Source organism: Notechis scutatus, chromosome 1 (genome assembly GCF_049901735.1).
Source record: "Notechis scutatus isolate UNSWTSFEM ecotype Mainland chromosome 1, rNotScu1.2, whole genome shotgun sequence".
NCBI classification, from domain to species: domain Eukaryota; kingdom Metazoa; phylum Chordata; class Lepidosauria; order Squamata; family Elapidae; genus Notechis; species Notechis scutatus.
In genome coordinates, this window is record NC_142009.1 from 51,204,962 (window position 1) to 51,231,794 (window position 26,833).

At 36.2% G+C, this 26,833-nt stretch overlaps 1 protein-coding gene across 2 annotated transcripts in view; it reads right to left on the reverse strand.

Annotated features, from left to right (window-relative positions):
- USH2A (usherin) overlaps nt 1-26,833 on the reverse strand; it is a 502,972-nt gene that overhangs the window by 133,343 nt on the left and 342,796 nt on the right. For both annotated transcript variants that reach the window (XM_087963894.1, XM_087963886.1), the window contains exons 46-47: nt 25,424-25,536; nt 16,941-17,139 (exon numbers count right to left, since the gene is read on the reverse strand). In XM_087963894.1, coding sequence (XP_087820020.1) covers nt 16,941-17,139; nt 25,424-25,536 — 312 coding nt within the window. The remainder of the gene's footprint in view (nt 1-16,940; nt 17,140-25,423; nt 25,537-26,833) is intronic.

Here is a 26,833-nt window from a genome sequence, read left to right on the forward strand (position 1 = left end):
AACTCTCCAAGAAAAATTAGAAATGTAATTATTAGAACTCTATGATGAGGTACTGATGACAGCAAAATTACCTAAGTCATGGGGGGAGACATACATAACATTGTTCCCAAAAGAAGATTCGTACCATTAATTAATTCAAAATTATAGGCCCTTATCCCTTTTAAATATTGATTATAAATATTTATGTCCATAATGGCAGAAAGATTGAAAAAAACCCTTAATCAGATCATTCATAGAGACCAAAACGGATTCTTACTGAATGGACACATTAAAAATAATACCAGAATGGTATTGAATATAATAGAATATTATGAAGCAAACCCAGGAAAACAATTGGCAATGGTCTTCCTCGATGCGCAAAAGGTATTTGACAATGTTAATTGGCAGTTCATAATACAACAATTAAAAAGCATGCAATTTGGCAATAAATTTATTAAATTGATTTCGACAATTTATATGACACAGACGGCCAGTGTAATATTGAACGGTGACAGAACAGAAACATTCAAGATCAACAAGGGAGTAAGGCAGGGATGCCCTTCTCTTTATTCTTACCTTAGAAAACTTATTGGAAAATGTTAGGAAAAATGTAGAAATCAAAGGGGCTTTAATTAAAAAGGAGCATTATAAAGTACAGGCATTTCCCAATGATATAGTATTTTTTGGGGGGGTAGATCCAGAGGATACAGGAGTAAAATTAATCAAGGAAATAGAGGAATTTGGCAAGGTCACAGGTGTGGTAATATATTTTATTAATCATTTTATCATTTTCTGTAAGGCCTTTGAATACTAGCAGTAAGTCTAGGGAGATGTGGGCATTCTTGGTGGGGGTAGGAGTACCTTTGCTCAGAGTGACTCATCCTGTTTTGATTCTGCCAGTTTAGAAGGAACAGGAAAATGGGTGAAAGTTCAAGGTACACAGTTGTGCTTTCTCATGGGACTTTCCAAACTTTCCCATGAGACTTTCCGTGGCTGTATGATCTCATCCTAGCAAGGTAACATCTGGGACTTTCCAAGATTGTGTGTTCTCATGCTGGTGAAGTAATCTCCTGTTGAGGTCATTGTTTTCTGAATATGCATACTGTATATTTTGCTTGTGTTTTTCTCAATAAATACTGCTACCTGAGTTCTCTCAGGGTTGGCATTTTCTCAGAGACAGTTCCCTGTGTCTCATTTCAAATGTCAATCCACCATAAATGGTGACCCGACGTGATAGCTTGGAAGGCTATACGTTTCCGCATCCTATACTCATCGTCGCGGACATCGACTGGGCCCTCATCTTCTTCGCTGGACGAAGATAGATTCTTTTCGTGAGTATGGGGGAGATCTCTCTGAAGGCTCAGAAAGAGCACATCAGGGAATTGAGAGGGATCATTGGGAATAGTTTTGGGTTTGGAATTGGCAGTAGGGGTTGTGCTGTAGGAAAGAAAGAAATTGAGGACTTACTACAGTATGTTTGGAAAAATATTAAGTCATATCCGGAGGGAGGTAGTATTAAAGTAGAGTCCTGGAAAAGATAGGGAAATTTTTGCACGAGGAACCTCGTGCCCCTTCTTCAATTTTGTTAACCTGGAGGGTGATTATGGATGCGTTAGCTACTTATGAACAACCGCTCCTAGCACCCCTGAAGAAGGTTTGCCGCTTTACCATGCGGTACGCTTTGTTGCCGCCGACGGCACCTCCAGATAAATCTGGGGGACTGTCCGGCGCTAGAAATACTTTGTCAGAGGATAAGAGTTTACCTTTAAGGGTTCAGGTGGATGCAGTTACTGCAGCTATTCAAGAAGCAAAGAATAGAGGGGAACTATCAGGAGATGATTTGGTGGAGTTTGGAGTAGAAGTTCAACTTAATCCAGTGGAAATTGCCATGGACGCTGCGTTGAATCCGCAGCGGGAGTGGAAGCCTTTACCTCTCAGGATTTTGAGGAAGTTAAGCAAGCAGCAAAAGAATATGGTGTTAGATCGCCATATACTCAGGCATTGTTAGAAGCAGTTGGTTATGGAAATAAAATGATTCGGCTGACTGGAAAGCTCTGTTAAATATGATTTTAACTCCAGCTCAATATTTGGTGTTAGATCAGAAATGGAGACAGCTGGCAGTCCAGAGGGGAACAGCAAATGTTACCCCAGATCAGCTTTACGGAGCTGGTAATTTTACAACAGTGGAACAACAGAGAGATGGTATGCCTGAGGAAGGGTTCGTTCTTCTCCACAAATAATTTTTCAAGCCGTAGGGGCTCTCCCTGACGGCGAAGGTGGTGAGAAGACCTTTACTAACATCAAACAAGGGAACAATGAACCCTATGAAAATTTCATTAGCAGACTGAAATTGGCTATAGAAAGACAAATTGATAATCAATTCGCCCAGAAAGAGTTACTTTTTAAGTTAGCAGTAGAACAAGCTAACACAGATTGCAAAAAGATTTTAAATCCACTTATAGCAAGTGGAGAGCGAGAAATCGCGGATTTGATTAATGCATGTAGAAAGGTAGGGAGTCAGTCTTTTAACATGGAAACTTTAGCTCTGGCTTTACAAACAGGACATGCTCAAAAGGGGAATTGTTTCAATTGTGGGAAGCCTGGACATTTTAAAGCGCAATGTCGGGCTCCTGGAGGGGGTCAAAGTCAGCAGAATAAGAGATCAATGGGACAGGGTGTTCGTCCTAAATCAGTGTGCCCAAAATGTAAGAAAGGATACCATTGGGCAAATCAGTGCAGACTTCATTCTGAGGGAAAAACTAGGAAGCAGGGATCAGGGCATTCTCCCTACTCTAAAGAGTGAAGTAATGTCCGAAGGGTTGGAGCCACCAGAGATAGGTACAGCTACTAAAGGTTCAGCAGGAATTGATCTTCCATTAGCCGAGGATTTGGAATTGGGGTTTCCGCATGTGGTTTGTTTGGGGTCAACGGATTTCTATGGACCGTTGCCTCCGGCTTCTGTGGGTCTTCTTCTTCCTAGATCATCGGCTCATAGGCGTCAATTGTTTGTGGTTCCTGGGGTTATTGATTCGGATTATGAGGGTCAGATCAAAATTCAGGTTCACTCACCTGTCCCTCAATCTTTGAAAAAGGGGATTGTTTTGCACAGCTTATAGTTTTGCCATCTATGTCTTTGGGAGAGTCAGATGGAATTCGTCAGGGTGGATTTGGATCTACGGATAGGGTTAAGGAGTCTAGTGTGTTTTCTATTATGCAAGGTATTAGGCAAAATGACAAACCAAAATTAACTCTTTTGGTTGAAGGCAGAAAGTTTACTGGAGTGCTGGACACTGGAGCAGATGTCTCTGTGATCAGTGAAAGTGAGTGGCCTAGGGAGTGGCCGACAGATCCTACACCGTCTGTTCGAGGAGTCGGAGGACTTCAAGACGCACGGGTTAGTAGGAAGATTCTTAGAGTTAAAACACAGCAGGGAGGGGCTGTTGCATTTGTCCAACCGATTGTTCTGCGCCTTCACGTTAACTTGTGGGGCAGAGATTTGATGCAACAGTTTGATACAAGGGTTGTCATTCATGATGACTGAACACCCACCTGTGGAGTTATTAAAATTACAATTACTCCAACAGGAGCCAGTGTGGATAGACCAATGGCCTTTGACTAGTGAGAAATTAGTTCATTTACATGAATTGGTTCAACAACAATTAGAAAAAGGACATATAGTGCCTACCACTAGTCCTTATAATTCTCCAGTTTTTGTTATCAAAAAGAAATCTGGAAAATACAGATTTTTACATGATCTGAGGAGCATAAATTCTATATTAAAGCCAATGGGTCCACTTCAGTGTGGAACGCCTAATCCTAATTTAATACCTGATGGATGGAATATAAGAGTGTTAGATTTGCAAGATGCTTTCTTCTCCATTCCTTTGCACCCTGAAGATGTAGATTTGTTTGCTTTTACTATTTTGAGTATAAATCAGGGGCAGCCCGCTAAGCGATACGCATGGACTGTCCTTCCGCAGGGAATGTTAAATAGTCCTACAATGTGTCAAATGTTTGTGGATTGGGCTTTACAACCTTTTCGGAGTAAATTCCCGGATTGGAAGGTTTATCATTATATGGATGATATTTTGATAGCTGCTAATATTTCTGATGATGCCATGAATTCTGCTGTCATTCTTTTAACTGCTATACTAAAGGAGAAAGGCCTAATAGTTAGTCCTGAAAAATTGCAAAAGAATATCCTTTTGCTTATTTAGGTCATAAATTATTCCTGAGTCACATTACACCCCTGAAATTGGAATTTGTTCTTCCTAATCCTTTAACCTTAGTGGGTTTACAACAATTTTTGGGTCATATAAATTGGATCAGGCCGTATTTGGGTTTAACTACTCTTCAATTAAGTCCTTTGTTTCAAGCTTTGGCTAGTGCTAAACAAGCATCTGACATAATAACCTTAAATGAAGAACACAAAGGGATTTTGTCATTGATTGAACAAGTTTTAAGCCATAGATGGACAGATAGATGCTTGCTAGATTGTCCATTATCAGTGATTTTAATCTCAGAACGAAGGGCTACTGCATTGATAGTTCAGGTAAAAGAAAAAACTGCTTTAAGGATTCTGGAATGGATTCATTTGTCTCATACACCATCGAAATCCATAAATTGTATCACAGAACAGCTTGCTGATATTTTTAATCGTGCTCGTCAGCGCTGCAAGGCTATTGCTGGTATGGAACCAGTAACATGTTATGTTCCTTTGCTTTAGCTACCTGGGAACAGATGATTTGTAATAGTGAGTTTTTGCAGGTTTTGGTACATTCCTGGCCAGGGAAGTTTTCTTGTCATCCTCCAGCCGATCCTAGGCTATCTTTGTATAAATCAGTCAGAATTAATTTAGTAAGTCTTTTTGTAACTCAGCCTATATCAAATGCTCCTACAGTTTTTACTGATGGAGGGAAAGTTTTTGGTGCTTGTGTTTGGAAAGATAAATCTGGAATTTGGCATACAAAAGTGACTTCAGAGCAGAAGTCTGCCCAGCAGGCAGAACTTGCTGCTGTAGTTTTGGCTTTTCAAAATTTTCACAATCAGGATTTTAATTTAATAGTGGATTCATTGTATGTGTATAATTTGTTACCCTTTGTAGCAGGTTCTTATTTGTCTCCTGGAATATCACCTGATATTTTAAGATTGCTTTTGCTGTTACAAGGATGTTTGGAGCAGCGTGTGAATGTGTGTTTTGTTGCTCACATTCGTAGTCATAGTAATTTGCCTGGAATTTTATCACAAGGTAATGCCAAAGCTGACAGTGCTGTAACTTCAGTCCTCACTGTCCAGCCATGGGACAGTCATAGTTATTTTCATCAAAACGCTAAAGCATTGGCACAGCAATTCAAACTTACTACTGCAGAAGCTGCTGCCATAATTCAACAATGTCCAACTTGTTCAAAGCAGGGCACGAATATCCCTATGGGAGTTAACCCCAGAGGGTTGAAACCCTCAATGATTTGGCAAATGGATGTTACTCAATATCCACCATTTGCGCCCTGGAAATATATACATGTAACTGTGGATACTTACTCAGGATTTTTAATGGCTACCCCTCAAAGAGGTGAGATGGTTAAACATGTCATCAATCATTGCATTAAGACTTTTTCAGTTGCTGGTACACCTAAAACTTTAAAAACTGACAATGGTGCGGCTTATCGGAGCACCGGTTTTGATCAGTTTTGCAAACAATGGTCTGTGGAACATAAATTTGGGATTCCATACAATTCTACTGGGCAAGCTATTGTAGAACGTCATAATTCCACGCTCAAGACCATGTTGACTAAATTAAATAAAAAGGAGGGAAGCTCCTGGGGCTTCCGGCGATTCAAGATCAATTAAATCTAGCTTTATATACTTTAAATTTTTAAATTTGTCTGGTAACCCCCTGCGGCGGCCAGCAGGCATTTTTCTTCTCCTTCTACAGATGCGGTGAGACCTCGGGTGTTGGTGCGGTTTCTTCCGGATCCGGCATGGGTTCCTGCTGAGCTGATAACGTGGGGACGTGGTTATGCAGCAGTTGAACATCTTGGTCAAATTCGTTGGGTTCCTGGTCGGTGCGTTCGACCTGATCATTCGCAGGCACCTGTGAAGGAAGTTTCGGAGGAGCAGGATGGCGCATCTGTGGTTCCTGATCCTGCTGATTCTGCCTAATCTGTCCTGGGCTGCTCGGGTGCAGAGAGAGCAGCGACAGCATGTTCAGCGTGCGGAGATTTGGGCGATGATTTGTGGACAGATAATAATTACATTAAAGATTTGCGCACAACTGCCAAAAACTTGAACATCACCAATTGTTGGTTGTGTATGCACCTTCCTGGGAGAGTGGGAGAAGGACTGACTCTACATGGAGTTCCATTTAATCGGTCTACTTTGCAGACCGGAAAGCATAACATTTCATATGCCATGAACTTCACGGTCAAGGTGAAGACTGCACTGCAGTCTCCAGCACATTTATGTTTCCAAAACATTACAAACTCGCAATTCTTGGGGAATCATAGTGTCTGCAATTACACTATTAAGTGGACAAATGGTTCAGAGAACAACATAACTTGGGTAAATGGGAAAAATGAGTCTGACGCATTCGCCAGTATCAATATCTAGACATGAAACAGCTGATGCAAGCGGCAAGTCAACAAGGTTATGTACAGCTGGAAGGGTTTTGGTTTTTATGCGGACTGTGGGCATATCGACAAATCCCTGCAAATTGGTCAGGGACATGTACTTTGGGGTTTGTCATTCTGGTTATCTATAAGTTAGATACATTACCTCCTGAGGTTCGGATCCGAAATCGTCGGGAATTGGATTCGGGTCTAACCATGGGAGGTAATCTATGGACACAAATTTCTCGAGGTCTCATCCCGCCTTTGGGAATTGCTATGAACTATAGGGATATTCATATTTTAAATAATTTTACTGTTGCTATGTTTAATGATATTATAAAGAATATTAAGATGATTAATGTAGAAATGTCTGAAATTCGTACAGTTATTTTGCAAAATCGATATGCTTTAGATATTATGTTAGCTGCCCAAGGAGGAGTTTGTGCTTTAATTCATTCACATTGTTGTGTTTTTATACATAATTATGAGCAAACATTACAAAGACTGTTCAAGACATGGAAGATCGTATTGCTCAGCATCAATCTGGAGCCGATGGGTTTAATGCATCATTCTGGGACAGTCTGTGGTCCTGGCTTCCTGATGGATCTTGGTTTCGCTCCTTATTGCAAGGGGTTGTTATTATTATTGCTATATGTATCTTATTATGTTGTTTTATTCAATGTATTCCTAATCTATTACAAATGTGTACCTCAGTCTTCCGGCGTGTGGGATCAGGTCATGAGGGAACTGTGTACTATGCCACTAAAACACCCCCTATCTTTGAATAAATAAAAAAGGAGGGAATGTGGTAATATATTTTATTAATCATTTTATCATTTTCTGTAAGGCCTTTGAATACTAGCAGTAAGTCTAGGGAGATGTGGGCATTCTTGGTGGGGGTAGGAGTACCTTTGCTCAGAGTGACTCATCCTGTTTTGATTCTGCCAGTTTAGAAGGAACAGGAAAATGGGTGAAAGTTCAAGGTACACAGTTGTGCTTTCTCATGGGACTTTCCAAACTTTCCCATGAAACTTTCCGTGGCTGTATGATCTCATCCTAGCAAGGTAACATCTGGGACTTTCCAAGATTGTGTGTTCTCATGCTGGTGAAGTAATCTCCTGTTGAGGTCATTGTTTTCTGAATATGCATACTGTATATTTTGCTTGTGTTTTTCTCAATAAATACTGCTACCTGAGTTCTCTCAGGGTTGGCATTTTCTCAGAGACAGTTCCCTGTGTCTCATTTCAAATGTCAATCCACCATACACAGGCCTTAAGATTAATAAAAACAAAACAAAATTATTGACTAAAAATTTAAAAGATAAGCAAAAAAAAAAAAAAAAGAATTAGAAGAAAAATTGGGAATGCAAAGTGTGAAAAAGGTAAAATATGTAGGCATTTGGTTAACAGCAAGATGCTCTTCAATCAAAAAAGATAACTATGACAAATTAATAATACAAATCAAAAAAGAATTGGAAATGTGGGGGAAATTACAGCTATCACTACTGGGGAAAATTGCGGCAATTAAAATGTCTACCCTACCAAAAATGATATATCTTTTTCAAACTGTACCAATAAGATTGGATAAAACCTTTTTTTAGAGAATTAGATCGAATAATAGGTAAATTTGTTTGGGATGGGGAAAAAGCTAGGATAAAAATGAAATAGTTACAGGACAAAAGAGAAAGGGGTGGCTTTGGACTCCCTGACTGGGAAATGTATTATTAGGCTGCAGCTATGGTATGGATTAAAGAATGGATCAACCTGGAAAATAGAAGAGTATTGTCGATAGAGGGTCACGACTTTCAGAGAGGGTGGCATAGTTTCCTATGGGATGGGAAATGTAAACAGCATGCATATTTTCAGACACATGATTAGAGATTTATTAATTCGGACATGGAACAAGATTAAAAAGAATCATTATACTAAAATACCAAACTGGCTGTCAACTACGGAAGCACAAATCTACCCAAATGCAATGGATCTGGGAAAAAAGAGGAATTACAAAGACCTATTAGACACACAAGGAAGATTAAAAACGAGACAAGAATTACGGCAACAAAATATAAAGATAGATTAGTGGGCCTACATGCAAATTCAGGCGAGATATCAGAAGGACAAAGAACAATTTGGTTTCTGCATGGAAAAGCATCAATTAGATAAAATTCTACAAGAAATGGAAAAGAAAATGATTTCAAGAATATATAACTTTCTACTAGATTTTAAAATGGAAGAGGAGGTGGTCAAAGAGACGATGGTGGTATGGCCGAAAAATGTTGGCCACAATATAGACCTGGAAAATTGGGATAGAATGTGGGGATCAAATTACAAACTAATTACATCCACAGCATACAAGGAAAATCAATACAAAATGTTTTACAGATGGCACCTTCCTTCCGCTAGATTGGCAAAAATGTTTAACTCAGACCCAAATTATTGGAAATGTGGAAAAGAAAAAGGCACTTATTTTCATACTTGGTGGACATGCCAGGAAGCGAAAAAATATTGGAATACAATTAGACAATGGATAGAAGAAATCACAAATCAGAAAACTGAATTTAATCTGGAAACTTTTTATTAGGTATAATAACAGAAAAATGCAATAAAACAGATAGGATTTTGTACACACAACTCTGGAAGGAAAAAAGGGTTCCACTGGAAGGCATGGTTATAAAAAAAGTAATAGATTGTATAGAGATGGACAGGCTAACGATGAAAATAAAAGACAGAGAAGATTCAATTTATTATAGGGCCTGGTATGCCTGGTATGAGTGGTTTAGAAATAAAAAGAAAATAAAATGGCAATTAGGAAAAGAATGAGGGATGAGGGAATATGTAAATATGTAAATATACCATGGAGAAGATTGAGATGTAAGGATAAAAGATACTGATTTATAGTAAGAGTAAAATGTAATGGTAAAGGAATAAGTAAATACATATACTGAAAAATGTGAGGAGATGCAAAAGATGTTGATAACAACGTATAAAGTTTTATTTTATGTTTTTAAAATTTGGAAACTTAATAAAATTTATTTTTTAAAAAAGAATATGATTTATTCTTGAAAGAAAACAAAACAAAACAATATGGAGGCCTTTGGCCCAAAACAGGAAATCCAAGGATATAGTAACCCTAATTAACATCCCTGTTCTGCTAAAATAAAATCCAGTGAAGAATAGTGTATACAAAAGAATACTTTGCAGAAATCTTTCCAATGAAAAGTACTTGTAACCAGTGTACAGTTTCTTACCATAAGTATGTGAAGACAATATAGAGTATATATTCAGCATAGTATTATTATAATACTAAAGGCAAGAAAATAAGCAGAAACTTGTTTTATTTCAAATTGATTAACTTGTCCATCATGGCCACTGAGTCTGGAAACCTCCTTCTTCCAGGTAATTGACTTTGGGGATCATATTTCCCTCAATGCATGGTTGGCTGGGTGGCTTATAAAAAGCAGGATGGTAGAATAAGGCCTTGATTTATTGGACTAATAGAGAGGAAGGGATATATATTAAAACTCAATTATCATTAAATGACAAACAGGATTTTCAAGCCTCAAAACATACTTGTATATGAGAAAATCCACCGTATTGACTGTTTAAGATAGTTTTAGAGATTACCGGACAAAGTAAATATATTGTACAACTTATTTGGTACCTAAGTTGTAAATATATTTTACTTTGTTCTGTAATCTTAAAGAGAAACAAAAAATATCATGAACAAATATTCATTTTAAGGGGAAGTGGTAAACACTGCCTGGACTGATCCATCACCCCACAGACTTGTGGTTAAGGTTATGTCAGCCAGCATAATTTATATTTTCGTTTGAATCACTGAGATAATTCACTTTCCTAATTGATGCTTTGTCTGACAACAAATCTTATGAATACACACTGTCACTGCATGTGTGATGCTGCTGCTGACAAATAGGGACATTATTTTATTATATTAAATCTTACCTTCAGAGTTTTGTACCTCATTTGTCAATAAAAAATGTACAAGCTTCTACTGTTTTGACTGCAGTATTGATCCAACTCTTAACTTGTAACTAACATAAACATTAATCTACACATTACCATAAGTTTAAAATATTTCTTACAAATTATGATAGGCCTCATTCAGACTTACTCGTCATTAGCACATAAAAAAACCACCCACTTATACGTAGATAAAACTAAATGGATTTGCTGTAAAGTAGCATCAAATCTTTCAATCAACCAAGTACCCCAAAAGGAATTTAACCATCCCACTGAGTTATTATTTTCCATGTAGATTGTGATAAATAATAAAAAGAGATGAAAATGCACTAGAGAATATCCCGTGTTTATCTCTTTTCATTTTTACAGCAGCACAATAAAGGTAGCATAATATTTTTGGAAATGAATCTGTATAATGTATTGTTATGCTATGTTTAGAATAAAAATCAATAGTGGGCTTGTTCCCATTCATTATATGGTTCATGGTAGAACTCAAAATTCTGTAACAATGCCACTGTGCAGATTATTATTACTAAAACAATATAATCTCACAGCAACAGTTTGGAATCCCACACTACAGAAATTGCTATAATGGTGCTTTATGCTCTGTTTAACTGTTCCCAATAGATCAGACCCCTGTGACATGAATCCTAAAGATAATAGTTCTCAGCAATTGCCCATTGCCTACCTGTTCCTTCCTTGCATACATTACACCTTGAGAATTGACTTTTCCAATAAATCCCAGTTTGATAGCAGATTCCTCCCCTCTGCATTTTTTAGCGAGCTCCTGCTAATTAAACAGTACTACGATACCAGTATTTTAAACAAGATGTTTTTGCTATCATGTAAATCTTACATCACTGGCATCATTTCCTTAAAGGGTTGTAATGCTATATCCAGTTCCAAAATGATCACAAAAATTTAGAACAACTAATAGATCAAGTGGACATAATTCTTATCCAATGCTAGTCTTTGGACCTTCCCTCCTCATAGTTGGGACATAGTTGCTTTTTATGGTTGCTTCTTTGGACCTCGTGGTTGCTTCTTTGGACTTTTTTTTTTACTTCTTTGGATTTTTTTTTCTTTCTTTTACTTATCAACTGCATGTCAAGGGACTGGGTGCAATTTTGGTAACCTCTTTTCTAAGAATGTTCATTTCTTTCCCTGCCATAGATTTCCAAATGTTACTGAGATTCCTTGCTGTTTATTCAATAATTTTTCCAAAACCCCTGGAATATCCCCAGTCATTTTATTTCTGAAAGAGGCAAACAATTCATAGCCCATTATTGACAGGTATATTTGCACTACTAAATGATAAATTGTCTCTGTCCTTTGCCCATTATCCACAGTCAGAGAATCAGAGAGAACAAATGCCACCTTACAGCAATGCATTCATTACTATGTGGACTATCAGCAAGATAATTAGCCCAATTTTTTGTTACCTTTGGTTGATGACTCTACTCAGACCACCTGTAGTTACCCTTGAACCCTGTTGCCAAGCACTTTTCATATTTCAGAGGCTTTTGGTTTGTTCCATGAATTACAAGCTATTGAGAAGGCCCTCCCAGGTCATCTGAATCAATCAAGACATCTTACGACTGCTTTGCTGACCATCATTGTCAGGAAGCTCATCACACAATCCCTAAAGACTACATTGAAATATCACTAGATATTTCTCCTTTGTACAAATGATAAAAAATATTACATGACAAGGTTATATAACCATCCCCTATACTTGACAGGTCAATCCTGTCCCCCCTTGTTTGCAGCATCAAGCAATGTTCAAAATACCTCACAATTTTTATTGTACGTCCTGGTTCTGGATGACCCCTTTTTATACCTTTATACCCCGTAAGGCCCCCCCCCCCATTTTTTGAGAGGGAAGGAAGAATTTTAGATAAATTGGAATGCTAGAGAAGGAGGGATAGATTGGAATAATTAATTTTTTGGAAAGATTAACCAAACATGGAAAAATCAGGGGAAGCAACAAGTAAAGTATAGATTCTTGAATTTCTTCAACAGTTCTGTATATAGTATCCTCACAAGCCCAAGGCACCTGACTAATTACACAGTCTGGATTCAGTGTTTGCCAGGAATTCTGTCACTTTACTAGCTGGTGAAGAAGAAAGAGTTATTGATATATGAATGAGAAAGACACAGATACTATCCTGGCTGAATCTGAGAGGGAGGATTCTTGAATGGGGGGCACTCCTTATATATATAGAAGAGATACAAACTATCTCATCTTGCTGTCTAGTGCAAGGATGAGGAGGCAGAACACCTAAAAGAGGAAAAACCCTTATGATTTCAGCCCAAGCAGGAAATGAAAATTCACTCCCTGTTCCAGATACAAGGAGGAGATGATTTAAAAAAAGTTTGAAGAGAGGGAGATCTCCCTTCAAACTCCAGCCAATGCAGAAGTAGAAACTGACAGAAATCTACATTGTTCTCCACTGTCGCACAACAGGAGGAGCAGATAGTAAGGATGGAAATAGATAAACGAGAAAGGGAAAAAGTTTGAAGCTGGGGAGATGGAAACCAGCACTCCAACAGGTCAGATAGAAGTATTGTAAGGAAAAGCTGGAGGGAAAATACTGGCTAAAATCTTGTCGATGTGAAGGGATGGAGGAAAAAAAAGCTTATATATTATTATTTTTTGAAAATTTTATTGATTTTTGAAAACAAACATAAACAAACAAAACATAAAACATAAAGACATAAAACATCTTTTTTGAAAGCAGCAATCTCTTCGTACAGACACAAATTCCAGTTCATGCTCATTTTTATATTCCATTCCATATCTTATTACTATTCTACGTTTTCAATATAGCTTCTCCCCTCTTTTAACTTTCTTAATTTTATTTAATTTATTTCATCTCAATTCAAATCATTGTACTTATATTCTTTGTCTGTCCTGTTTCAATTGTCTACTATCTTTTCTCATTAAACAAAATTTCTCCTGTAATCACTGATTGGAGTATGACGCCTTTATATCTTTCCCCTAAAATTATAACACTTAATGTAATACATAACTTCCATTTGGATTTTGCTTGGCACTTTCTAAAATTACATACTGTATTTTAAAAAGAGGAAAAATTATAAATGTATAATATAATTAGAACAACAATCCATACCAATTCAATTCTATCATTAATATAAATATTCATTTAAATCTTAACATTTTACACATTACTTTTCAGATAAATATCATACTTCTATGGGAACACTTATAAACTTTCCATAGTTAATTCCCCCCCACTTCACTTATATTTTATAAAAAATTGAATAATTAAAATGTTCCCGTTCCTTCCTAATTCAATTCTCTCATTTATTTTATTTCATTTATTTTGTTCACAAAAGTTTCACTAAATTACACTGACTATTTTATACCTCTTTTTAATCATATGTTGTTTCCAATTTTCTAACATTATTTCTATTACAAATATAGCAATACCATCTTATGTGCCTTCACAGAATCCCTTTTTCAATTAAATTTTCACCCATTATCTCTGAATAAATCCTGTTTCTTTACATCTTGCTCCAAACCTTTGTAACTTCTCTTCCTTTCCTTCTTCCCTTTTTTCTTCTCTCTCCCCCTTTTACCCCACTGTCTCTCCACCTCCATTTCCCTCTTCTGTATTTCCCTTTTCTGTTGCTTTCCCACATTATATCCACTTTTCAAATTATTTTTCCCTTTTTTGGTTGTTTTTTTAAGTCTTAAATTCTCCATTCTCCTTCCCCCCTTTCCCTTTCTTCCCCAGATGGAGTTACTTGTTCATTAAAGATGGCTTCTTCTTTGTCCCAATCTTCTTGTTGCACAGTCTTTTCTTGTTGTTTCTCGTAGTTACGAATGGCCATTTCTAAGAATTGAAAAATGGAGCCAAAGGAGCCCTTCCCTTCTTGTGTCTCTTCTTTATATTTTTTAAATTCCATTTTCAGTTCATCCAAAGATTGTAAAAATTTTTAAACAACCACCCAATTGTTTTTAGACATTCAAATATAATATCCCAAAATCCCAAAGTCACCAAGCAATCCAAATACACACAAGCTGTTTCTTTTTATACTTCCTTCTTTTTTCACTTTCTCTTCCTGGGGTTACTATTTAGGTACAAAGTTCCAGTTAAAATGTATCTTTTAGAAGTCTTATTGAGATTTTAGATTAAATTATTTTGAAGTTCAGGCAGTCTCCTCCTTCCAGATCCTGCCCTTATTCTTTTCCTCTCCCTTCCTACTTATAGACAAAAAGGATTTTTTAATGTCCAGAAATCTTTATTGTCCCTTTGGCATTTAATTATATTTTCAGCTTGATTATTGGTGCCAAAGCGGATTTTTCCAATTTCTTATTCAGCTCTCTTCGTTGTCAATGTGAGGAAGGAGAGAGGAGATTAAAAAAAACTTTCCCTTTTCTCTTTCTTCCGCTGCTTCCGACTCTTCTTTGGGAGCAATGTTATCTTTTATAAAATTTAAATTCCAGGTTACCTTAGTTGTTGCTTTTTATCCCGGACAGCCAAAACTTTCACTTCTTATCTTCCTCCTGCACTTTCTTTTCCGGTTGAGTGCTTCTTTGAGGTGGCCATTTCTGACCACCACTCCTACCGCCTTCAGGAGGAGAGATGCAGCTCTCCTCGACCCTGCTGGCAATCTCCCCACTCTTCACCACCTCTATGGGGTGCTTTAGCCCCGAAACCAGCTGGCTTGGGGAGCTCCAGCGGCGAGCCCAGGCAGAAACTGCGCATGATCGCAGATTCCTGCCTGCCGGTGAAGCCCTGCAAATCGGAAGTTCCAAAAAAGCTTACAATTTAAATCCCAGAATTGACATACATGTAGTGCTTCACTTGTGTGTTCTGTAATGGGCAATTCATTCATATTATATGATACTTTTCTTGTCTCCAATAAAGCAACAAAGTGCTAAGACTGTGAAGCTTCTACTGTTATTCACCTCTGAGCATGGGATTCGGTTTCTGGAAAATAGAAATTTATAGCTATCCCTGGCTTATATCCTGAGTGATTTGGGTATCATAGTAAGACATGGAATTTTACTATTGTCTTCATGTCTTAGAAACTGCAATGTTACTATGCTTTCTGTCCCTTATGTTCTTCTTTTTCAATGAAACTGTTGATTAATGTGCATTTCAAGTTAATTTAAAAATAAACTTATTTAACTTGAAATAATTGTTTTACTTCGTTTCATGAGATCCTCCAAAGCTATCATTATTTTAAATAAAATAAACCAACCTTAGGCCTCTATTAAAGCAGTATTAAATAATAAGCAAATAGTAATTTCTAAGAATGCAAAACATATCACTAAATATATTTCCAACAGTTGTCTAGGACCGATCAGTATGTTTCCCGTTACTACAAACAAGGCTGGAAGATTACTAACTATCCAAAGGTATAAATGTAAAATAATTTTATAAAATGGTTCTGATTTGTAAGCATAATCCTGCATGAATTAATAATGCAAAATCAGACATAAATGGATTGAACATTTGGTGAAGGAAATCAAGTAACCTGCATCACATGCTGTGGTTATACATGGCAGCTCCAGTAGTGGTTTTAACTGTCTGCAGACCCTCTACCTGAACAAATATTTCAAACTCTGGGTATTATAGGTAGCTAGAAAATATTGGTTTGAATCAGTATGCTACTCACTTTTTGACTGTGGAGGCATTTTTAGTTCAGCTTTAGGAAATGTGTAGGCAGGTCATATACCAGTGAATGATCCTTTAGATATCCTTTTTATACAGATAGTCCTCAACTCATGATCACAATTGAGCCCAAAAATTCTGTTGCTACTGAAACAGTTGCTAAGGGAGTTTTGCCCCATTTTATAATTTTTCATGCATTGTTGTTAAATGAATCACTGCAGTTACTAAATTAAGTAGTAATTAAGCGAATCTGGCTTTCTGCTTGACTTTGTTTGTCAGAAGGTCACAAAAGGTGATCCTATGGGATCCTGGAGACACTGCAACTGTCATGAATATGACCCAGTTGCCAATCATTTTAATTTTGATCACGTGACAATAGGGATGCTGCAATGGTCATGTGAAAAATGGTCATAAGGCACTTTTTTCAGTGACATTGTAACTTTGAATGGTCACTAAATGAACTGTTGTAAGCAGTGGTGGGATTCAATTTTTTTTACTACAGGTTCTGTGGGCGTGGCTTGGTGGGCGTGGCAGGGGAAGGATACTGTAAAATCTCCAGTCAGAGGTGGTATTTGCCAGTTCTCCGAACTACTCAAAATTTCTGCTACTGGTTCTCCAGAACTGATCAGAACCTGCTGAATACCACCTCTGGTTGTAAGCCAAGGGCTAGTTGTAGTTTGATTGGGGTATGGGTTAAAAGACAAAGCCAGCGTATTTCATGGTGTTACCTTAAAATGGGGATTACAGCATCGTCTTCCATGCATGTTTTCATGAATGTTGCATTCCAAGAGCAGGCAAGTTCCTTCACTTTGATATTTTGACAGTTGCTTTTCCTCAGTGCAGGGATGTTGAGCTTTCCGCAATAGTTCATATCCTAAAATAATGCCATTTGGTTGTCCTGGTGATGTCCAGTTAATCTGAAGTGATCTGAAGCAGCAAAACAATTAACACATAATTCAATTAATACCAACTGTAATTTACTTCAGCTCCTGCTAACATTCAAATCCTTACAGGTGTCCTTTTTAACTTTGCTGTAATGGGAAGGAGCTTTACTGGGTCTGATTTTTTTTAAAGGGGCTCTTCTGCTGAAGGATCATTATAGAACACTTAAATTATGATTCATTCTTTGGCAGAAAGGTAGAGTTGAAGACTCTGATATATAATTGACCCTGACATTTAATAGAAAACAAGTGCTAAATTCTAGTTTAAAATAGAAACACAGCCTCACTTTAATGCGTCTTCTCAATTGCTTTCAGCTTCTACAAACAAGTATTTTTACATTAATAAATTCAGCATAATGTAACACATTATACATATACTTGACAGAAACAAAACATTGGATCCCCTAAAAAAATCTTGTTGGCTGTGCAAGACATAGCTGCACTGATAGATTTGCTGTTCACTTTTTTGTAAAAAAGCGGCTTGTAGCAATCTTGTCCTTTCATGTCTTTTTCGTTCAGTGAAGGCCCTGATGACTGAAGACCATGCTTGCAGGAGCTATATTTCAATTGTCTTGTGATTTCAGCTTCTTTAGAGAAAGCATTGGAAAAACTTTCAACTGCACAAGCTGATCATCTGCAGGTAAGATCTCAAAGGTTTCAGCCATCTCACATTTTCCCACTTCAGGAAAGGCACTAGTCCCACTTCAGGAAACACTAGTCATAGTGCTGGGGTTTGGGGTACATAAAAGTACTATCCTTGATGAACTACCTGGCCCTCCTACATAGTCCATCTGCTGGGTAACCAAGTCAGAACTATAGTAGCAGAAATTTGTAAGGTATCAACAATAAAGATTGTAAATCTAGACCAGGGAAAAATCATGAGAAATTGTAGGTGATGAACAGGCTTGTAGCCACATTCAACCCAATTAAATTTAGGTTTATTTAAGAATTAATAGATAATAGCCAAAATCTTTCTAAAGATGCAAAACAGCTGTGGGCTACCTTGCCTTGAGGTTTAGCAATAATTTAAATATTCAGCACAGTCTGTTTATCTTGTCAGTATTTTTTATTGTCAAAGAAATTTATCATGGAATTTAAAAAGTGAAAGTTGGACCAAAATTCTAGGACTTGGAATTAGTTTGGAAAGGCCCAGGAATTTAAAATAAGTAGCACAAACTCCAGCAGATTGGAAATTATTTTATATATTATTGATATACTTATGTATTTTTTTCTTAAAAAAATCAACACATACTATTTGTAATTCCTCAGCCAATACTTTCTTTCTCCTATTTGCATTTCCTCCATTTTCTTTACAGAATTTCTCTCAGCTTGGGAGATAACTAAATTGGGGAAAGGCCACAAAAGGAGCTGTTCACAACACAGATTTATGGGAGACATCGACTCTGATTGGTTATCAGTGTAATTTAAATGTTCTGAAAAATAAGTGCTGAATTTCAAGATTCATCGTAAAGTTCTGAATATTCATTCAGTTCTATGTCTTCAAAACATGCATTAAATATATTCCTCAAAAGATGCCTGAGTAGAAATGTAAATAATTAAATAGTTCCTTCCTTATAATATCATACTGCAGATATTTCATGAGAGAACTGCATATAATGTTAATGATACAGAATGCAGTTAACCTCTGAATTTACTCTAAATGCCAGTAAAGCCATGAATTGAATTGAACCACTATACAAGGGAGAGGAGGCTTAAATCTTTTTATATGCAGATGCTTTATTCAAGAAAACTCTTCTTCACTCTTCTTAATTTTCTTAAATCCTTTTTGTTGCCAACTGAAGAAAAAAGATGATTTTAGAAGTGAAGAAGCTGAAGTAAAAAAGGTTAAAATTCCTTCCCCTTGTACATACCTTCAATGCCCTCTGGATAATAATATTGAATGGAAATGGAAACAAGAACAACAATAATAGGATCTCATGCAATTACTCAAGGTCAGACTTGTACCTAATTTGCTTCAGATGTTTGGCACTACAACTGGCAGAATTCCCATCCAGAATAGGAATGGAGCTTTAGGATAAACAAGAGAATCCTACAACCTTGTGGCTAGAAGATTAATAAATGGAACTACAATCTGTCCACAATAAGTTCATTAAAGGCAGATTTCAACATTACAATGTGGATGTTCATGAGCTAAAGATGACTTTTTTAAAGTCCCACTTGCCCATTTAAGATTTAAGTAAATCTATATATCTTTTCTGCTGTAAGGGAAACTTATCATCCCCTAACTTTGGATGGATCATTTTAGAAAGTAATATAATTTAAGTACAGAGTACCTGTCAGAATTCTTTGTGACAGTGTAAATTAGCATTCATTTAAAGTTAGAGACTTATGTTCAGAAACAGCAGCTGAGATAATAAAAATCACATCTTACAGAATAAAAATAACTCAGTGAACTATTGTTTTCATTACCCTGAGGTATAAACAGAGGAACACCTAGCAATAACAATCTGTAGTGAAAGAATTGATGTCAACTGTGAAGGGATAACTTCACAGGTTACTTGTAGAGTCACTATTATTATTCTGAAGTCTTTATCTGACTTTCTGAATTAATGCCACAATCTGTAGAAGTCTATTTTATATTCACTGCATATTCAACTCAAAGGAAAAAGTACCCCTTACATATCAATGATTTACTGACAAACATATAAAAAGAAAGAACAAAAGGGTGAAAGAGAAGACAGAAAAGAACAAAGAAGGGGATACTAGACCTTAAAAATGAACCTACAATTTGAAATAACACCTTAATGTGTATTATTTTGCAACTAAATAAGTCAGTGGTAAATGACAAGTATTTTGTATCATGTTCACATTTGCACAGAGTACTGATTTTGTTAAAATGTTTTTGCGCAAGATGGAATTAAGATGAAATCAAACTCTCCTCTAAAACAGTCATATTTGAACTTAGTCATGCTGTTCAGCAATATGTATCTCTAAAACTAATGTTTATATTCACATCTCACTCTAAGCTATGATTTTACTAACCATCATTAACTATGATTTTTTTTCTCTCTCTCTCTCCCTCCCTCCCTCCTGCCCTCCTCCCTCCTTCCCGCTCTCTTTCCCTCTCTCCACTTTGGTGTCAGTCTTGATTCCTAGTGATTGCCTGGAGATGTTTACGCTGATTTTTGGCAATGTTTTTGAAGTAAATTAGTCACTGTCTCTTTCTATGATTGAAATAAAGAAGCTAACTCAGAGTTACCCAATTGATCTCATGCTTAAAACTGGATTAGAATGTATGGTATCCCATAAATAAATTTCAACACATTTGAATGGAAATATAGTATATAAAGTTTGTGATAAACTAATACAATTGCAATTATTGATCTCATCATGGCAATGTTTGAAAAACATCTAATTGACACCAAAATCCAGAATATTTAATCTATTAAATTAGAGGAGGAAAATTGCACCCGTAATTTCCCAGTGTTACAGTATCATTTAGGTAATAGATTAAATGGGCACAAATATACTGTATATTTGATAAGGTTTAATAAATCAGAACAGAATATGTTATAGGTCCTATCAATTTATTTGATCTGAAAAAATAACTATCCTAAACCTCAGTATGCTGCCATGGAATGTGTGATTTTTTAAAAATTCACCAGGAGAATGGAAAAGATGGGCAACAGATTAGAACTTTGTATGTTTATTTTATATGAAATTATTTTGAGCAAATAGTTTCAATGTATATGTACATGTCAGTTGCATGTTAAACACCTAACACAGATGTGTTTTGACACTTGGATTTACAAACACATCTACTTTCTTCTATTTCTTAATTCGCTTAAGAAAACAGTAAATAGTAGATGAAGTATTTGTGTGATTTTCTGAATGATGCATTTCCCAGAAGGAAGACAACCCTGGATCTAAGATGATCTATCCAAAGAAACATTAAATTGAGTTATAATAAACTGAAACAAAAAAAAAAAATCAGTGTATTGCCCAGCTTCCTTACCTTGACAATGGGACATTTAAAGTCCCACTAAAATCAATTCTGGAAACCTTTTCTCTCCCCCGCTCCCCTCCATGCATGTGGCATATCATCATATTACACACACACACACACACACACACACACACACACACACACACACACACACACTTGCAGAGGCCAAACTAAAAGAAAAAAAAAAGGGCAGGGCCAGGAAAAAGCATGCCATTAATTGAATTAATACCTTTATAAGTTAATTACTTGTAAAATATGGTACCCATTATAAAATGAATTATTTTCACTTTTGCATATAAACCCACAGACTACTCTCTCTCTCTTTGCCACACAGAATGACATTATGGAAATCTGAGCTCAATGAGCATAAATCTATAAATGTGTGGTCTACAGGAAGTTACACTGCATTGACTTTCTATTGATGGAGGTATGAGGAATCTTCTGTTATGCTGGTAAAGGATCTGTTGTGCTCAGATTACTATGCAAGTGTGCATAAATCAGGGTGAAAATAGGAAGAGATTTTTGAGGCCCTGCTTTTTGGTTTCTCTGCAACAAGGATGCTAATTAATAGATGGTCTGTGCTGGATTGCAGTCAAAGGAAACATATACAAATGGTTCCTGTGTGCTAAATCTTGTTGAATTTATTCTTAGATTCTCAGATAAGTGGGAGGAATTCATTTTGTTCTTCCTTCTAGGTAATTATGCTTAGGACTTGTAGCTTTCTTAAGGCAATTTCTTAATCCTGTAAATTCTCTATATGAGGAAGATGACAAATGGGCAGGCTGCTTGTCTACCTTCTCTTCCTTCCCCAATACCATGTCTTTATGCAGACAAACAAAGGGTGTTGCATGACGCTTTATGCCTTTATGCACCCACTTTGACTCTCTCACTCTGTTTTCAAGGTCTTCTACTCTTGTTTTCTTATCAAATGTAAAAGGAGCTCTTAGACTTCCAGATAAATGGGAGGTAAGGAGGAAATCATTTTCATTCCTTTAAATACTATCATACCAAAATAGACTAATTTCAAGGTTGAGTTTTTTGTTGTTGTTGCCTTTGAAGGGAATAATAATAAATAAAGAAATGTAGTAGAATATATTATAGCATTACTCTATAGGCATTTGTTATCTTGCTTTTAGGCATTTGTTTACTTGTATATGTAGGAGTATTTCTGTTAAGCATTTATCACTCTATAGGCATTTCTTATCTTGCTGTTGTAGAAAAGGTTTCCTTAACCTTTCACTTGTTGTAAAACAATTATAACACATGCCTGCAATCAGTTACATCCCTCTTCTATTAAGACATATGATTGTCCCATCTAAATCAATTTGAATCCATCTATTTTCCTGGATTGATACATTTCACCCCAACATCACCCCCTGGGAAGGTAACGTACTTTTCTGGGAATGTAACTACCTCCATTCGGAGGAATCCACACCTTTGAAGTATGCTGTTAATAGCCTCCTTAAGTGGTCAATTGTGATCAATTAGATGGACAATAGAAGAGATAATGAAAGGTAAACATTGCCTAGAGAGACTTGTCTTTTGCAGGAAAGATGTAAATGTAAGTTAGAGAGTATTACAATGCAGTTACTCGACTTTTAAGAATGTTAAAGGTATAAGAAGGATAGGGCATCTTCCTGTATTTTGTAGAATTTTCCTCCCATGTCTCTTGTGATGTGCATGGAACTTCTTCCCAGATCTTTAACTTTGATCAAAAAATAAAAGTCTGCTTTATTTAATTTTCAAGCCTCCCTTTAAGTCTTTGTTTTGGTTCCTTTTTGGCTTTAAGCATACTGCCAGACCTTACACCTTCAAGTCAGAGTTGACTCCTGGGGTATGCCTCAAAAAGTCCCTGCAATTTTCTTGGAACTGGCCTCCTAGTTTCTAGACTGATGCCTTAACCACCACACCAAATTGAGTCTTACACTGAGGTAGCAGTATTGGTTTTTAAAAAAAGGTAACATCTTCCCTTTGACAAATTGACATTTTCTTTACTATTTGCCATTTCCTTTTACTTCACATAAAGAGGCATGAAGGAGCTCCAGATATAACTTCAGATATAACTGAGTGTCTGAACTGGATCCCTTTCTCTCAGCCAGTGAATGTATTTTAACTGATAATTGCTGTGCCCACAAGAACATTTTGACACCAGATAATTGCTAGCCTAATAGGAGAAACTAAACTTCCTATTGTAACAGATCTGATATGCCATCTGTTAAGACTAAATAAAGTTTAGTGAGTGCAATTATTTTTGTATCGTTCTATAGTATTCCCCTAAAGTTGCAAAGCTTTTTCTGATCCCAGATAAAGGTTTGATTTGTTAAGGAATTTCTAAAAAGCAAGGTCAATTTGTTAAAGAACTGTTACAAAAATTTGCGGACTATGCATTGTACTGCTTATAGGAGTTTTCTAGAAACTAAATAATCTCTTCATTGGACGATACTGATTACAATATCTTCCTATTTATTCAATCTGCTATTTTCTTCTTGAAAGAAAAGCCCAAAGACAAGGGCGGAGCAAAGCAGAGACAAGAGGGAATCTGGGATCCTTCCTTGTTTCTTTAACAGAGGATGAAGTGGAAAATTCATATGCATGCCAGTACTTGCCAAAGCTGTCAACTGCAGTGATTGTCACATTTCAATCACAGTTAAAACCAACCAGCCAGCTAGCTACTTTTTTTTTTTTTACAGCACAAGGCCTTACATTCTTGAGGACCAGAATTAATGAATTAACTATTGATTAAATTCCACTCTAGCAAATCCACCATGGCAAATAAATGAACTACCTGGGGCATATGTAGGCCACAGTCAGACATGTTCAGGCAATCGATCAGTAGTTAGCATTCTCTTAGGAGATGACAACAGCTGATGATAATATGACATGTAAGGGGAGGCAATGAAAAAAGGCCCATTCTACTGAACAGATGATCAAACAGGAAGGGATTTCTGACTGTTTTATATTTCTGTATTTTGATATCTTAGCTAGTATACCATCTCAAAGACATGCATAAATGCATGCGTGTGTGTGTGTTGTGTATTTTTATTATAATTGCAATCTTTGCAATTATAATTTTCAAGAGCAAATGCAAAAACTGAAATAAAACAAAGACCAGCTAAAGCTTCCTTAGAAGATTTTAGGAGTAAATATAGGCGTATTTCCAAATATTTAGAAATTCAATGTTGTTATTTAAAGAATACATTTCTCTTTCTTGAAGAAGTAGACCAAGTGCCAGTAGTGTAATAAAATCTTATTAATAATAATATACACGTAGGAGACTTATTATTGTTGCCATAATTTTGATACATCCTTGGCAATGGCTGTATAATCTCTATTGGAAATTTTGGCACTCATGGATCCTTTTAGGAAAAGAATGATTACATTTGTCAATTTCCCATAATAATGGGGAAAAAATATAGAATCATATCTTCTACAGTATGTGCATATAGTTAAACAACTTAATTTATTTTATACTTATTGCCTTTTTAATATTGTGAAATTATTATTCTAATCAGGCTAATATAGTTGGAGTAACCACAAAAACCCAAAGACAAGGGTGGAGCAAAGTAGAGACAAGAGGGAATCTGGGATCCTCTCTTGTTATACTGATTTAATAGGAGGAGTGGAATGTAAAGGAGAGGAGAAAGACATATGAAAGGTTGACACGACTTTCTTTAATGTCTGAGTCTGATCAGTTTCCCATTGGGGAAAAAAAATGGAAACTTGGATATATAAGCTGATAAGCCCTCTCACTCAATATTTGCAACAAGTCAGAGAAGCTGGTTCATGATAGAATTAAATCAATAAGAATTCGACACAGAACTGATTCACATGTTTCTCAGTTCTTCACTATAAATATGGATTTGGGAATCCTTCCTATATTCACCAGTAATGCCTATACGACTTCTTTTCTTCCAATATCTCCAGTCCAGGCTGATCAAATCATGGCCTTCTTGCCAAGCTAAACACTGTGTGAGATTTGAGATTGCTTCTATATAAAGTAGAGACACTGAAGAATGGTAATGCATACATGCATCATACAGGCAGCTTCAGGATTAGTTTCTTTGCAGGGGGAAATGAAGTACCAGAAAATAACTACCACATATTGAATTAAAACGAAGTCTACTGTGAAAGACAAGATGTAAAATAAATAGGCAGACAGGCAAACATACACATTGTAACCTTCCTTCTTAGATTCATATGGAAATAAGCATTTATCTTATAGCTCAATTTATGCCAATCTTAATTTTAGCACCACTGATTCTTACAATTTAATGTAAAAAACAAGGCAAGTACATTTTAATACCTTGAACCAAGGACATAGATCCATGGTGGTGATAAGTCTTCAGGCACATCTTCTGCAGTTCTAATTTGAGTTCCATTACTTCTCACACAAATATTTCTTCTACAGGATTCAACCTAGAATAGCAAGTATCAAAATGGGTACTTTTCCTCATTCAAAATTTGAAGTCAAAGTAGTAGCAAAACTGAATTTAATATAATGATCAGAAGGACAATCATTTTGAATGGGGAGCACAAAAAAATGCCATTATTATTTATAATCACAGCATTTTTATAATATCTTTTCATTAATAAATATATTAAATGCAACAGTATTGACCAAAACCAATAAAATCAAGAAAATGGACAAAACCTGTAAATTAAAAAATAAATAAATCAGCAATTGTTAGACTTTGGAATTAAAAGAACATCTCAGAATAAATACTTTTTTTATTTCCAACAGAAGCACTTTACAGCAGAAGACTGTGCTAATGATTTTTCCCCACAAAAATGAACCATTTTAAGGAATACCTACCTATGCATTACACATCAATAAGTGCCAGTGACCTGTAGTTTAATCAGTTGGGCACCTCCCTAGTAGCAAAACGGAACAGGCCTATATAAAACTAGGTACCAGCTAACCAGGTGTAGACTTCTTTACTGCTTTATAAATGAGCAGGTTCAAATACTTACTCAACTAGCACAAAGCTCAACACAAGGCATCAAGAAAATCATAATATGCAAATTTAGATAATTATCCTATTCAAATAGTATTCCCTCTTCAGAAGTTTGACACTGATAACCCATGGCATCTGCTGCCAGTCAGGCCACTGAGATGTATTAGGGAAACAATTTCAGTGCAATACAATATCTAGGCAAAGTAATGCATGGCATTTAAATTTGTTTGTATTTAAACTTCATTGAAACAATATAGGACTTCTTTAGCTAAATTATTCCATGATTAAGCTAGTATTCATAACAGAATGATAGACTGAGCCATAGGACTGTCTAGAAACCCTTTAAATTGTTGTAACCTATCCTAACTGTATTGAGAATGATCCAAGTGTTTCTCATTTTTTCATATACATGGGGAATTTCCATTCTTTTCAACAATGGAATTTAACCTCCTCTTAGAGTTGTCTTTTGAAAACATGCTGCATTATCAAATCACCCCATCCAAGATGAGGACATGGTATATTTTTCAATGTGAATTACAAAAATAGTAATAATAGACTTAAATTAATAAGTTTGGAATTGGGACACCCAGAATGTTGCCACTTCACCTTTGTAAGTCTATCAGCTTTCTTTCCTCTCCTGTCCCAAAATAGAAATAATGAACCTTTGTAGCAACATATTAATGTTTGATGAACTCTGAAGATGAAAGTCAAAATATGACTTCCTGAGTTTTTAGTGCTTTAAATAGATCCAGAGAAAG